This window comes from Trichomycterus rosablanca, chromosome 2, assembly GCF_030014385.1.
Source record: "Trichomycterus rosablanca isolate fTriRos1 chromosome 2, fTriRos1.hap1, whole genome shotgun sequence".
Taxonomy (NCBI): domain Eukaryota; kingdom Metazoa; phylum Chordata; class Actinopteri; order Siluriformes; family Trichomycteridae; genus Trichomycterus; species Trichomycterus rosablanca.
The window spans coordinates 25,322,439-25,338,566 of NC_085989.1; the positions used below are offsets into that span (position 1 = coordinate 25,322,439).

The 16,128-nt window shown below is 38.9% G+C and overlaps 1 protein-coding gene across 1 annotated transcript in view; it reads left to right on the forward strand.

Moving 5' to 3' along the window:
• Positions 1-6,052: 6,052 nt before the first annotated feature.
• Positions 6,053-16,128, forward strand: part of angpt1 (angiopoietin 1) — an 86,598-nt gene continuing 76,522 nt past the window's right edge. The window contains exon 1 of the mRNA XM_062990467.1: positions 6,053-6,424. Within this exon, the coding sequence (XP_062846537.1) occupies positions 6,053-6,424 (372 nt within the window). The remainder of the gene's footprint in view (positions 6,425-16,128) is intronic.

Sequence of the window (16,128 nt, forward strand, 5' to 3'; positions counted from 1 at the left end):
TCTCACCAGGGCGCCGCCACACATGCTGGACACCATCTGAGCCTAACAAGTTTATCTTGGTCTCGTCAGACCACAGGGCATTCCAGTAATCCATGTTCTTGGACTGCTTGTCTTCAGCAAACTGTTTGCGGGCTTTCTTGTGCGTCAGCTTCCTTCTGGGATGACGACCATGCAGACCGAGTTGATGCAGTGTGCGGCGTATGGTCTAAGCACTGACAGGCTGACCTCCCACGTCTTCAACCTCTGCAGCAATGCTGGCAGCACTCATGTGTCTATTTTTTAAAGCCAACCTCTGGATATGAAGCCGAACACGTGGACTCAACTTCTTTGGTCGACCCTGGCGAAGCCTGTTCCGAGTGGAACCTGTCCTGGAAAACCGCTGTATGACCTTGGCCACCATGCTGTAGCTCAGTTTCAGGGTGTTAGCAATCTTCTTATAGCCCAGGCCATCTTTGTGGAGAGCAACAATTCTATTTCTCACATCCTCAGAGAGTTCTTTGCCATGAGGTGCCATGTTGAATATCCAGTGGCCAGTATAAGAGAATTGTACCCAAAACACCAAATTTAACAGCCCTGCTCCCCATTTACACCTGGGACCTTGAAACATGACACCAGGGAGGGACAACGACACATTTGGGCACAATTTGGACATGTTCACTGTGGGGTGTACTCACTTATGTTGCCAGCTATTTAGACATTAATGGCTGTGTGTTGAGTTATTTTCAGAAGACAGTAAATCTACACTGCTATACAAGTTGTACACTGACTACTCTAAGTTATATCCAAGTTTCATGTCTATAGTGTTGTCCCATGAAAAGATATAATGAAATATTTGCAGAAATGTGAGGGGTGTACTCACTTTTGTGATACACTGTACATGCTTCCTTGGTAAACTGGCGCTGAGTGAGCTTTGCATCTGATTAGGAGTGAATGTTGTTCTGCAACTTGTTTGCATAAAAGCAGTTAAGATAGTATAGTGGCATACAATGTATAACATTTATATATGTACCTGGCTTGTAATTGGGAATGTGTTCAGAATTAACCAATCGCATTCAAACATGTTAAAAAGTAGTCAGTACACACCTGTCTTACTAGTTCTTCTAGTAGGATTTTCCTGACATTTACTGAGTTGCATCTTACAGCAAAAGCCTTGGACCGCAAAGACTGTACAAAGCATCAAAGGGATTTCATTGTTGAAAGGTATCAATCAGGAGAAGGGTACAAACATTTTTTTCAAGACATTACATATACCAAAGAACACAGTGAAGACAGTCAACAAGTGAATAAATTATAGCACATTAATGACATTACCAAAAACTAGATTTCTTTTAAAAATTGATAACTAAGGCACTACCTTATTAATGGACGATTTTCATGCAATATGCAATTTGTTGTAATATTCAAAATTTAAGGTTTATGTTTGGTGACTTGTGTACACAAGGCGGAACATGAGGCAGTCATTGAGCAATTAAGTTAGTGTGCTATGGTGTAGTGTGCTGATAATGTTTGATGTATGCGTTTACGTAGTGTGTTCTCTACACTCGTGATCATCTCTCTGTGGTCTGTGCTCAAAAGAACAAGCCAGTAAAGTATTACGCTCCTGATAGTTTGTCTATATACAGTTTATTTCTTACTTTATAAACTCAGCAAACTCTAAACAAGCTCTGTTACACTAGCAATCGGTTAGACAAAATGTCCAAGTTGAAGTCTAAAGCAGCTAAAACACGACTCAGGTAACTAAGTTTGAAAAACTCCCATCTGATTCTGTGGACGCAGAGGAGGGGGATGTCAAAACACAGACGAGTGTTTTGGTCTTTAAGAGGGAGCTATTAAGGTAGGCTGTGCTGTGTTACTGTAGCTTCCATTCAACCTATGAGTGTTATTTAATGACTGCTGTGAAATGTAGCCCTTTTCTTCAAAGTCTGTGATTTTGAAAACAGAGGTCCGTGAAATAAGCATATTTTCCCGTGAATTTAGTAGGGCCCTATTGATGAGACATGAAGAAAGCTGGTCTGGGAGGCTGCCAAGATGCCTACAGCAGTGTTAAAGGAGCTTCATAAAGTACTGGTTGTGTACTATGAGACAACAATCTTCAGTATTCTTCATATGCCTGGACTTTAGGGTAGGCTGGCAAGACAGAACTACTAAGAAAAACATCCAAGCTCAACTACATTTAACAAAATCCTATTTCAAGTCTGTCAAAAGCATGGAAAAAGCAGGAAAAATGTGTTATGCTTTGATGCGAACAAAATTAAACTTTTTGGCCATAATTCCAAAGGGTTTGTTTGGCACAAAACAACACTGCACAGAAGAGTACCATACACAAAGTGAAGCATGGTGGTGGTAGCATTATCCTTTGAGTCTGTTTTCCTCAGCTGAAACTGAGGCTTTAGTTAAAATAGAGGGAATTATGAACAGTTCCACATGTGAGTCAATTATGGTACAAAACTGTCAGACCTCTTCTAAAACGCTAAGGATGAGGAGACATTTGACCTTTCAGCACAACCATGACCCAAAGCATACCTCCACATCAACAAAAAAGCTTCATCAAAAGATGATCAAAGTTTTTGAATTCTATTGGATTGTATTAATATACTGTACATATTTATTAACAGACTATAACAGATCACATAATATTAATCTGTTTTTTTTTTCAGAATAGGACTGCTCTAATATTGCTCTGATACTGCTCTGGCATGTTATAAGAAACTTCTTATATAAAACAATAACACTTCCATTCAGAAAAATAAACAGATTAATATTATATGATCTGTTATAGCCTTTTGGCACCTCAGCATTTCAACTCTGTGTAAGACCACAACACCACCACCACTATTACCCCCACCACTTTTTATTTACATTCCTGTGACGATTTAAGTCCTGCAGGATTAAACTCAATTAGGATGGTGTAAATATGGACAGCCTAGGCATTTCCCACACAACTTCTTCTGCTTAGATGCTTTGGCCAAAACCCTATAAACTGTGGACTTTTTCTCTTGGGTGCCATAATGAGCCTTATGTTAGAGTTGAAATATGAGTTTCAATAAAACCATATTGTACTTTACATGTTTAGTGGTTTAATGCCACCCTAGGTGCAGGGCAAACTAGCATGAGATCCTTCAAGATTTTACAACATTAATGATATATTGTCGTAGCTCATGAAATTTGCTTGACTTACTACCATTTATGTAACAGTTCCCAAATAAGTATTTTACTACTAATAGTAAGGTTGGACAGATGACTGTGGATTGAACACAGGGGCAAGGCCTTAGGTCCCAGATTTTAGGGAAATATTTAGCCTGAGCCTAGTCCAAGGATATTCTCGGCCTGTTATCTCAGCCTGCCTCCACACCACTTGAAGACTGTGAGGACACTGGTGTGAATTAATGCATGGGCCCTTGCTTTAGTAGGGGGTGTATCACTCCAGAGCAGCCACTCTTTATCTACAGAGCAGATTCTCTAGAAGATGGGGGTGGGGTGTGAATAGAGACCTTCACAAGCTTTAATTGGAACTTGACCTCTGGCCTCTCATCTTTCACTGAGGTATCTTGACCGTTAATGTTCTTTGCACTGATCTAGAGCCACACTAATCCTGGCCGTAAGTTTTACAGGAGAATGTACAGCACTGGTCACAGAAAAGCCAGGTCTTGACTGTCTCGTCCTGTGATCAAATTTCACGTGGTGTACTATACTTTCTAATGGTTTCAAAGATAAATATGGTGTCAGAGAAATTAATGATGAAGCTATGCATATAGAATTACAGGGGAAGAGAGTAATGCATTCAGGCCCTTTTTTGCACATTTGAACAAGCACTTTTGTCAAAAAAAAAAAAAAATCCTGTGTTTCTGCAAAGTTTAGTAATAAACTACAATTTTTACTATTAGCTTGGTGCTCTGAAAGTCACTGCTTAGACTTTAAACTTACCATTATACACGATTAGCCATAACATTAAAACCACCTGTTTCTACACTCATTGTCCATTTTATCAGCTCTGCTTACCATATAGAAGCACTTTGTAGTTCTACAAGTACTGACTGTAGTCCATCTATTTCTCTGCATACATTTTTAGCCTGCTTTCACCCTGTTCTTCAATGGTCAGCACCACCACAGAGCAGGTATTATTTAGGTGGTGGATCATTCTCAGCACTGCAGTGACACTGACATGGTGGTTGTGTGTTAGTGTGTGTTGTGCTGGTATGAGTGTATCAGACACAGCAGCGCTGCTGGAGTTTTTAAATACCATGTCCACTCACTGTCCACTCTATTAGACATTCCTACCTAGTTGGTCCACCTTGTAGATGTTAAACACCTCACTGTCACTGCTGGACTGAGAATAGTCCACCATCCAAAAATATCCAGCCAACAGCGCCTTGTGACCACTGATGAAGGTCTAGAAGATGACCAACTCAAACAGCAGCAACAGATGAGCGACCGTCTCTGACTTAAAAACTCCATCAGCACTGCTGTGTCTTATCCACTCATACCAGCACAACACACACTAACACACCACCACCATGTCAGTGTCACTGCAGTGCTGAGAATGATCCACCACCCAAATAATACCTGCTCTGTAGTGGTCCTGGGAGAGTCCTGACCATTGAAGAACAGCATGAAAGGGGGCTAACAAAGCATGCAGAGAAACAGATGGACTACAGTCAGTAATTGTAGAACTACAAAGTGCTTCTATATGGTAAGTGGAGCTGATAAAATGGACAGTGAGTGTAGAAACACGGAGGTGGTTTTAATGTTATGGCTGATCAGTGTATGTGTAAATTTAGCAGAAAGATTTTTTAAGGGTTGTAGGAATGGAGATGTCTTATCATTATCACCTTATCATTAGTCTGAGGGCACATTGTTAATTTTTGTATTTTGTGTCCAAGGCTGACTTTTAATTAACTTTTTACTGCCATATTATTAAGTTAATTGTAGTTATAGAGACAATTAACATCTACATACAGACATGATTCTTTCCAGGATGTGTTACTGCATTGCACCAAGTGATTCTAGGGAAACTGGAAACCTGACCCTGATGAGGCTAATGTGGTGATTAAACATGAACTTGAAATGTAAAAATGTTACATGCACAAACAGTATAAACCCTTTTTTATTTGGTTTGATTCTACGGTATAACAAATTAAGGGAAATGACCTGAATAAGTTATTGGAACAAATAGGGAAATCTATTTGTGTAGAATGGTTCTCTATTCCACCATTACAGTTCTGAAAAAGCTGTTCTGGTGACATGTGATGTCTCACATCTTACTTATACGCTGATATCCAATTTAATTTTCTAACCCATCTGTACATGCATAGATGGCTGCAGTGGGCACAGTGTACAGGAGCTTGCAACAAGAGCTCAGGGTCAGAGAGCCTGTAAAACAATCCTTATAGTCTGAGAACATCCTCTGTGCTGGGGTCCTTCTCGCGCTCTCTCTGACACACACACACACACACACACACACACACACACACACACACACACACACACACATACGCGCACACACATTCCTCACTAGTCACTGTGAGGGGCAGGCACAGAGTGTGCTGGAAGTCCAAAGCAAAGAATCCTACTCAGTCGCTTGGTCATGGACTGAATAGAGTTAGCAAATAGAGCAGTATAGAGAAGAAGGTAGAGAGAGGGGGGGATATAAAAAAAAGCTAGAGGAGGCAGAGAACCAGAGGAGGTCTGACAACACAGTTCACACAGCACCTCCATGGACAAGCTTCCTTAGTTACTCAGCCACAAATTTAAATCCACATGATCTGTCAGTGTGCAACACATGCACACAACCTCTTCATATCTTCTGCTTCTCCAAGAGGACCAACTGGACAGAAAAACTTTACATCAAGATTGTGATGGTACAAGCAGACCAGCGATGTTCTTTACAGGTTCTTTACCAAGAATGTCCCACATGGACATAACCACCACATTCGCTGGATCATTGGACTCTGCACTGGATTTCTGATATCATCATATTCAGGACAACTTAGAAGAACTGATTGATTGAACTGAAGAGCCTTGCTTGATAGCTCTGTATCCCTGAAGTGCTGACATGCTCTGGTGGACGCTTGCCTGTCGCTCTTTGTGTTTGGTAGCGCTACTGGTGGTGGCCAGTTGTGTTGGGAGCGATACAAAGAGAGGGGCAGACGAAGGATCACGGAGCTCCTCAGGGAAAGGCAGCAGCACAGTCAGCAATGCAGGAGGTTCCACTAGCCGCAGATACCATCGGCTTCAGCATGGACAATGCACCTACACTTTTATACTCCCGGAAGGCGATGGGTCCTGTCGTGAGAATAAAGCGGGCGTACAGTACAATGCCAATTCACTTCAGAGAGACTCTCCACCACCTGAGCCTGACTTCTCCAGCCAGAAGATTCAGCAGTTGGAGCACATCATGGAGAATTACACACAGTGGTTACAGAGGGTAAGCCTAACTCAGTTTTGGGATCAGTTTAATAAATCATAGTTGATTAGTTGCTTGTTTGACTGGTACATCTTTCTGGTACAGTGGTACTCATTTAAAAAAGAGCAACATGCACTAACCAGGTACATTTAATTCCACTTTCTTAATCAGCTGATTTTGAGTTTTCAAACTACTGATTAGAGTTACTAGGTAAAGCTCGGGCAGCACGGTGGCTAAGTGGGTAGCACTGTCGCCTCACAGCAAGGTCCTGGGTTCAATCCCCAGGTGGGGTGGTCTGGGTCCTTTCTGTGTGGAGTTTGCATGTTCTCCCCGTGTCTGCGTGGGTTTACTCAGAGTGCTCCGGTTTCCTCCCACAGTCCAAAGACATGCAAGTGAATTGGAGATACTAAATTGTCCATGACTGTGTCCATGAACTAATGAACCTTGTGTAATGAGTAACTGTCATTCCTGTCATGAATGTAACCAAAGTGTAAAACATGACGTTCAAATCCTAACAAACAAACTAGGTAAAGCTCCTACATGGTGGGTCTTTATAAGTAAGAGTGAATACCACTGATCTGGTATTAAGGATATGTGATTTTATTGGAAAAGGTACCACATAGCTGTACTTAATAAGCTTGCAGCTTTCTGAGTTTTTATACATTTCTGTGCAGCTGCTACTACAATAGTCACAGATCAAAGATATTTTAGGCAAGTTTGAAACAGATGTGTACATCAGTGACCAGTTTGTTTAGCATGTAAGCAGTTACTGTTGATGCTTTTGAGAAAGTGGATTTAAGTCCTTGTAAAGCTTAAAGCAAGTTTCATTCACAGATCATCTTTTTCCACACAAGGTCACTTTACAAATCCATTTAAATTAAACTTTGATTTTGATCATACCAGTATTGAAAAAGGTAATAAATGTGTACATTTGATACTTTAAGTTACTACTTGCAGTTGTAGTTGTCAGTGAATGAACAACCAAACAATATCAAGCACTTTAACACTCTAATTCTCTTTAATAGCATTTGTTTTGTATCTCGCTGTCAGGCTTATCTACTGATTTATGTGCATTGTACTGAGCTTGTATCCGTTCCCTTTGGCTCGCATCATGCTGCATGATGGCCCGGCAGGAACGATTTGCTTGAGTAATGCCTGATTTCACAGATGTCCAGGTGGACTCCACACGTCGTGTGGCCGAAAAGTTATCTCTTAATAATAGAAGCTGACAGAGTAGTGGCTGTAAGTTTTGTTAGTTACAGTTTTTTTTTTGACTGTCAGTGGATCACCAAACTTTACATGCAGCTTCTATTATTTTATTGGTAATATCGTTCTAATGTCGTTATAATGTTTTATAACTGCATTACGATGCACTTGGTAAAATGGGTCCAGCAGAGAAACATTGGTTCTGTCCTCACTTTCAGTCACTGTCTGTTAAATGTGCATGTTTTCCTCATGTCCGCATGAGTTCCTTGGTTTTCTTTCATCTCCGTTAAGCATACGGTGCTTTAGCTTATCTGAATTGTCACAAATCATAAGCTAAGTTAATGACTATTCAAGTCCAAGTTATATTTCTGCTGATTTTCAGTTGGCAGTTGAAATAATCACATTGCTTAATCACTTTACCCTGGTCAATGTCACCGAGCACAAGACAGGAATATATGCAGGAATGTAATACATTTATTTACTTGGGTCTATGGGCAATCTGGCATTGCCAATACACCTACTACATTTTTTGTTAGGTTGTAGAAAATCAGAGTATTTAGAAGTTAATCACACAAATACAAAAAGAACATGGGAAACTCCTTGCAAACACTGTCAGGATGCAAAGATCAAACCCAGGTCCCCCAGGCAAATACAATTTGATTAAATTACCCAAAGGATTTGTTTATTTGAGTAATTTACAAGCTTGCTTTGAAGGCCCACTGACCCAAACACTGGACCTCAAAAGGTCCTCTTTATGATGCAGTACGCTGTCTAATATTTTCTTAAAAGCATACTAATATAATATAAATTGATTTCTGAATGTGTTGACAGCATTTTTATTATTATTTAAATATTTTGCAAAGCTGTTTGCAAAGTACATCAACACAACTAATATAACAAGTGGTTTCTCCAAATTTAACACTGTTAATGACTGCTGCAGTCTCAATTATTTAACCCCCTCAATAGAATCCCACCCAAAAGGACACATTTGCAGGTCAGGTGTTGTTTTAAAGGCTTCATTAGTTGCATCAGGTGTGCTTGAGATAAAACACATCAAATACCTGGACTGGCTAGGGGTTTGTTGACTGTGGCGTTTGATTGCATGTTACAAATATGACAAAATAATTGTCAGGAGAAGAGATAATTGCCTTGTACAAACAAGAAAAAATATAGCAAAGGCATGTCATGTAATTCAGCTGGAAGCATAGTTCACAAGTTTGAAGTTAAAGGAACACTGGCTACACTACCTGGATGTGGCAGAGTGAGGAAGCTGTCCCTGACTACCACCATATTTCTGAGGAGACAGGTGGTCAAAAACCCTCAAGTGAAGCATTTGCTGGCAGCAGACACTAAGGTTTCAGTTTGCACATTAAAGTTCATACTAAACAGTTTAAAGGTCAGTATCAATATGCTCAAACCTGCAGTGTGTGGAGGGTAAGATGGATTCAATAAAGTATCAAAAAATCATTGGAGGAAATGTTATGCCTTCTGTAAAAAAGCTGAAGCTTGGGTGTCATTTGACCTTCCAAAAGAACAATAATCCCAAGCATACCTCAAAGTCTACAATCGCCTGACTTGAACCCCATAGAAAATCTTTGGTGGGATTTAAAGGTTCACACAAACCCAAGAATTTAAGTAAACTGGAGGCCATTGCCCATGAGGAATGGGCTAAGACTGTTCAGGAACACTGCCAGTAGCTAGTATCTGGGAATGCATCACTTTTGCAGTGGGTCATAACAGTAAAAGAGTGCTGAAGTAAGTATTAAAGATGTTTGTCATATAGGGGTTAAATAATTCTGAGACTGCAGACTGCAGTAGTCATTAAATGTGACATTTTGTGTTGAATTTAGAGAAACCACTTGTTGTATTGTTATATAGTTGTGTTGAGCTATTTAAATTGTTCTTGATTGGTTGAAAATGTATAGATTTAGCTAGTAAACCTAATTTGCAATGAGAGTCGAATAATTTTGATAGCTGTAAATAACTTTTCTTAAAAAAAACATATAATAAAATATCTGTACTGGCATACAGTGATCACACAAAAGTGCAAGTGTTATTATAAATGGTTGGTTGCTCCTTTATTTAATTGCATTTGACACTGGCAGCTCATATAACTGTTCGGTTTTAATGATATATTAAAAGAAAGCTATGCGTGTGAATCAGTGCTAGTGGATATATACCTGTGTATATATTAGGAGGAATGTGTAAACACTAAAATCTATGAGCAGTAGATGTCTTTTACAGATTAGCCTTATAGTAATGTTTCTTCATACGATGATATTTTATTCTGCTGAATTTAATCCTCTTGTTTAAAATTAATATTAACAAAGTGAGCAGGAATGGAAACCATGAGTGCAGTGTGTATGACAGGGTAACTGATAACTGTTTTCTTAAAGAATTCTTATATCATTTACATCTACCAAATATTGTCAGTGTTTCTGTTTAACTATGATTTTTTTACTTCAACTTTTCTGTATTCCATTAACCTATGCTATTCTGTACATTAGAAGGGCATTCTTGTTAAGGTACAGTTTGGATATAAGTGTTCTGACAGATATGTACTCTGTAATGGAAGTACATGCCATGCTATGTTTACTGTAGGGGTATCTCTAAAATAAGTGAGCAGAATTGATAGGATATGCATAGGTATAGTTGAGACCTCCATTAGTCCTTATCAGGCTGACTGTGACTATGACTGAATTCTATACTAATGAGAGAGAGAGAGTACTATCTACGTTAGCTTTTCCCACAATGGGAAATGCCCTAATAGCTCATTGATGCTACTATCAAACACAGAAAAGCTTTGTATTTTTATTCCTTCTATATTTGGCTTAAAGCGCAAATGGGACATTTTGACACCAAATCCATTAATCAGCTTAATAAATGCACAACATGTATTACATTATTGTGCAGAAAATATACATCATTAAAAGTATGATTGTTATTGGGGTGCATTTAATCATTGATAATTTTCAGAAAAGTGCAATAATGTCCTTTTGTTGATTTGCTGTTGGCATTTGGGTGGCACATGGGTCCATTATGTTAGCCCACCACTGTTGAGGTTTGAGTTCGTATCTCAGTGGTGCACCAGGCTGTGTCAGAAATTACTGTGTCTAAGGAGAAAGAAGCCCTGCAGTGGATTGGCACCCTGCCCAGGGTATTCCTGCCTTGTACCCAGTGTTTCCTGACTGAACAGGACCCTGACCAGGATAAAGCAGTTGATAAAAATGAAACAAAAAACTGATTTGCAGAATTACAGAATTAGCATCAATAAAACTAATAGCTTTAAAAGCTTCATTTTTTCTGGTTGTGGGACAATTTGTCACTTCCAAAGTGCCATTTGTAACGCATCATTTTGAACCACTGACAGAGTACATCATATTGCACTTTCTGTTTAAAAATCACTTTATTCCATATTAAAATTAATAAAACAAGTATTATTATATTCCACAGATTATTGCAGGTACAAAATTGACATCAGAACCATTTTAATAAGACTTTCTAAATATAGTGGTACCTTGAACTCAACGTCAATTTGTTCTGGGACTGGTGTTGAGTTTAAAAGACGTTGAGTTTCAAGGTATTTTTTCCCATAAGGATGTATGGGAAACCTGTTAATGCGTTCCATGGTCCTGTTGACTTGCATATATTTTAGGCTAATGTAAAATAATGGAGTTGTTTTTGACGCTTATACACTGAAAATAATATAAATATAATATAAAAACACTGAAATAGAAAGCTGATTCTTACAATTTCTCAGAACCTTGAGCTGTAACACAAGTTTAAAAGTGAAACAGTGAGGAAAATCCAGAAAAACACATAAATGTGGACGCTTTCAGAGTGAATCTGAAGGTTATTCCACAGAAATGCAGTTTCAAGGAGTTACAAGGTACCACTGTACTATTTTGAATGATCACAACACAGCATTAAATAAACCTGTCTGTGAAAATGAGCGTAGTTATCATTATACAGCATAGACACAGATTTGAAATGACAGATTTGAAAAGATCAAGGAAAAATAGTTGAAGCATCCAAGACAGCTTTTGTCATGATTTTTCTAACCATTGTTGCATTCTATAAGTCTAGGTAGTTTAAAACTGGCTTCTTTTTTCTGAAAGTGTCACTTTTTAAAGTCACATCTTACACAGTCAGAAAGCATATGTTTTGGGTTTTTTTGTTCTGTTTTGGTGGAATTTGTTCCACCATATATTTGTGTTTACCACCTTTTTGTATTACACACATTTGTTTGTCTGTCATTATGCACGGCTTAAGTCTGTAATATTCTACAGCTAAACTGTACAGTCTTTGTAATATGCCTAATTTCTCCCCTTTGTTCCTGTAAACATTTCAAAGTAATTTTTTGATAAAAGCGATTGCAAAGCTACACGCTGCACTAGAGCGAGCTATACTGCACTCTGCTCATTTAACCTAATTATACAAGTGGAACATGAGGATGCAGTTAACATATTTCAGTCAACATAGTTAATCACAGAAAGATTAAGTGTCCCAGGTCCGTCTATCTATCTTAATCATGTAGGTCCTGACTGCTGCTGCAGGACTGAGGTGGTCCCAATACCCCTCTATCCTCGGCCTGACGAAAGATAGCAGATAGGGCTAGCGGGACCGTTGTTGGACAAGAGCTGGGGTCTGCACAGGGGAACGTCAAAGCACCTTGTCTGAGCACATCACTTACACTGTGGAATTTGGCAGTGCTGTGGGGGGGGGGGGGGGGGCATCCTGATAACATTGTGGCCCAGTCAAAGGTGGCTTCTGTTTGTTTAAGGATTACTGTAGCATAAGGAATGACCTTAGGCAGAGCAAGACTGGTGTGGATTAGAAGATCTTCTGTTATGTGTTACAGGAAACTAGCCACTTACGGATTTAACCCACATCCCCCCCCCCACCCTCAGTCACTGTTAGCTCTGTAGTAAAGAAACCTTTGTTGGCTTAAAGTGTTTAAACTGAATTGTTGTTGAGCTTTAGACCCATACAACATGGCTTTATGTGTATTTATACATGTCTGTCAAAGGAAATGTATTTTTACTAGTGTTATTTTTATTATTTTACAATGTTATTAGAATTTTTGTTATTTGTAAGGATTTTGATTAAATACATTTGGTTGCTTACTGTAAGACACATTAACATATACTGCATATTTCATAATATAATGTATAAGATATTATCTTTAAATATAATCTTTTACATCAGCGCTCTAGACTGGCCTAAAGTGTTAAAAATTGATACACATAACAAGTTTGACTCACTTGACCTATCCAGGTGCTTACACAAACATGATGGCTATGTCTGAGGGCCGAAGGGATTTCTCATTGCTTACAATAGCGGCCTCTGCTAGCTGGTCGATAGCGCCTGGACAGAGATGGGAAATAATGGTGATCAGCATATGAATCTATGTACGAGATGCTGATTCCTGTGTGCACTCATCTTGTGTAAGTGAAAAGAAGCCACTGGATACTACACATGTTGGGCACAGCCCTCCTTAGTCAGTGTAGGGTTTTGCAGCAGTATTTGGAGATGACAAGCTTGAGAATCAAAGGAAAAATGAATAAAATATAATAATAACAAAAAGAAAAAGAGGAAAAAGAATAAATGTACGGCTGATGGTAGTGAACAGGTAAACATCTTGAACGCAGGGATAATAAAGTACTATAAAGTAAGAGTTACTTTGAAAAGAGCCAAATTGTTATTGTCTGAAGATGGGGAGTATATCTAAAACAGCAATCTTGGTAAGAACCAACCAACAGTAATCTGAGGAGGTACAAGTCATGAACCGCTGAAAGGTTGTTGGGCAGCTAAGTTTCATTGATGCCACAAGACTTGAAGCTTATGGCATCTGGTATGAACCAGCACGGTGGCTCGGTGTGTCGCACTGTCGCCTCACAGCAAGAAGGTCCTGGGTTCGATCTCCAGGTGGGGTGGACCGGGTCCTTTCTGTGTGGAGTTTGCATGTGTGTGTTTTCTCAGGGAGCTCCTGTTTCATCCCACAGTCCAAAGAGATGCAAGTGAGGTGAATTGGAGACACTAAATTGTCCATGACTGTGTTCAAAATAACCTTGTGAACTGAACAACCTTGTGTAATGAGTAACTACCGTTCCTGTCATGAATGTAAACGAAGTGTAAAACATGACGTTAAAATCCCCAAAAAACAAACAAACAATCAAACATCTGGTATGAACCAACAAAAGGGCAACGGTGGCTTAGATTGCAGACAGTTATAAAACTGGTGTGTCACAACACACAGCGCATTCTGTGTATGGAGCTGCATAGTTGCAGGCCAGTCAAAGTGATGTCCACTGTCAAAAAACCCCCCAAAATTGGCACGCATTAGGACTGAACATCGGAGCAATGAAAGAAAGTTGACTGGACTGATGAATCCTGCTTTCTCCAACATCATGTGAACAGCAGATGCCACCAGGATGCACTGTTAGAAGATTTACCTTTCAAAAATCTCACCTCTCAAAAAGGGCAGCTGTCTCCTAGTGGTTAAGGTTCTGGTTCAGTAATCAGAAGGTTTGGATAAAAAAAGTGTGTGCTTAATGCTGAAAATGTAAATACAAAAGTTGAGGAACCAGCTGGTAATGTCCTGGTACTGGATACTGCAGGACTCTCAGTCTTGTGGAATCCATGTCTCAGTGGGTCAGAGCTGTTTTGACTGCATATTTGGTAGGTGGTTCTCATGTTTTTGCTCATCAGTGTATACAAGGTGTCATATTTAATAATAGCATTTTAAACATTTTAAGGGGTCAAATAAAGTCAGACCAGGACTAAAAACATTTGTTATGAGCCAGAATAAATCAAGCCAGGCTGGCCCAATAATAGACATTTTTGGACAGCTCTGATCAGCCTGTGTTCACATTGTAATCCTGCACTAAGCAAGGCTATTTAAGTGAACAAGTCCAGTGAAAGTTTGTCTAAAGCTAAAGGAATTCAGTGGGACACTGGAGCTTGGCTCATGCTCTATTTCTGCAGAGTAAAGGCCATGAGGCCATGTGCAAATCCTTAGGGGAGTCTGAATGATAGATCTTTTACACTCCGCTCAGAGAAAATAATTACAATTATTTGTTTTTTAAAGAACATGCCCCATGTGCTGACCTCTTTATTTAAAAATCTTAAATTTTGAACCTTGACGATGTGATTCACATTGTTCCGTTTCTCCCTAAACATTGCCATTGGCAGCTAGCATAAAGCCAAAAGGTTAATCCTAAAACCCGACAAAAGTTGGCCTTCACTAAGAACTCTTCACTCTGTGTGCTGAAGGCCACACAGATGCCTAAAACGCCATAGCAAGACGAAGCTATTTTAGGGGTGACTTCCTTTGTATCAAAGTTTGTTTTTTGTTGATAGTGCAGGCCAAAACCAACAATCTAAACTAGCAGAGCTAGCCCACACTCACGAGACTGAAGAGGTCTTCCTTCCTGTTTTCTTAAAAAAACAGAATTGTGGCATATTCTTCACATCACCATAAAATGTGGATTTGCCTCACACTTAATCCCCATAGAAGGTTGACACTAAACAGGCCAGTCTGCATAGTGTCAGGAGAATATGTTAATATACAGTACATGTACACAGACACGCAGGCAAAGTAACAGAAATGGTAAACTTTTACATTTAAAAGAGACTTTTTTTTCACAGTGTACTGTATATCTGAATTTGACATTATAGAAATAGAAATCGTTTTAATCCAGTGTTTAAGTAGATTAAATGCCTAGTTCAGGGATAGTTTCCTGCATCATTTAAACAAATTACCCTTTAGTGGATTCACTGTATTTTATTAATTTGATTTTAATAGCAGTGAAGTGTTTTATGTGTCAGCCGTTACTCATTTCTCCTTTTACATGTTACTTTGCACTTCACTAGAATGTGTCCCTAGTAAATTACGAATTTCCTGAAATATGTTTGGTTTTCCTGCTGCCTAGAAGTGTATTTATTTCTTTAATAGTTCTAATTTTTCTTATTTAAGTTAGGACAAGAGATAAATATAAAGGAAAAAAGAAAATGGGAGTTGATATCCATCTTTGCTTTATATAACAAAAACAGCTTAATAAGGTGTTATAATCTTTAGCAGCACAGATAGCTGACACCATTCCAATATTTAACAGAGTTAAGGTCTTTATTCTGGAGGGAGTAGAAACAGTTGATATTGTTTTAGGCATGAAATGCTCATGACTTGGACTTCAATTGTGCTTCTAAATTGAGCTTGAAGACTTCAGATAAAATTACCATCACTTAAGATTATCAACTCTACATATCTCACATGGCTTTTATTTGAATGTTAATCCATAAATACGTATTTAGGATCCACAGGTTTTGTATTCAGCTATTTTGTTTTCATATTTCAGAAATCCTTTATCTATTATCAGTACTGACAGTGGACAGCTACTCCCAATAACAACAGAGTCACTATTCAACAGTGTTGTAAGCAGCTCAGCAGATTCTAATAGTAAATCAGTATAGCAGAAAGGATAACCAAGTCTCTGCATAAATCTTCTCTACCATTGAAC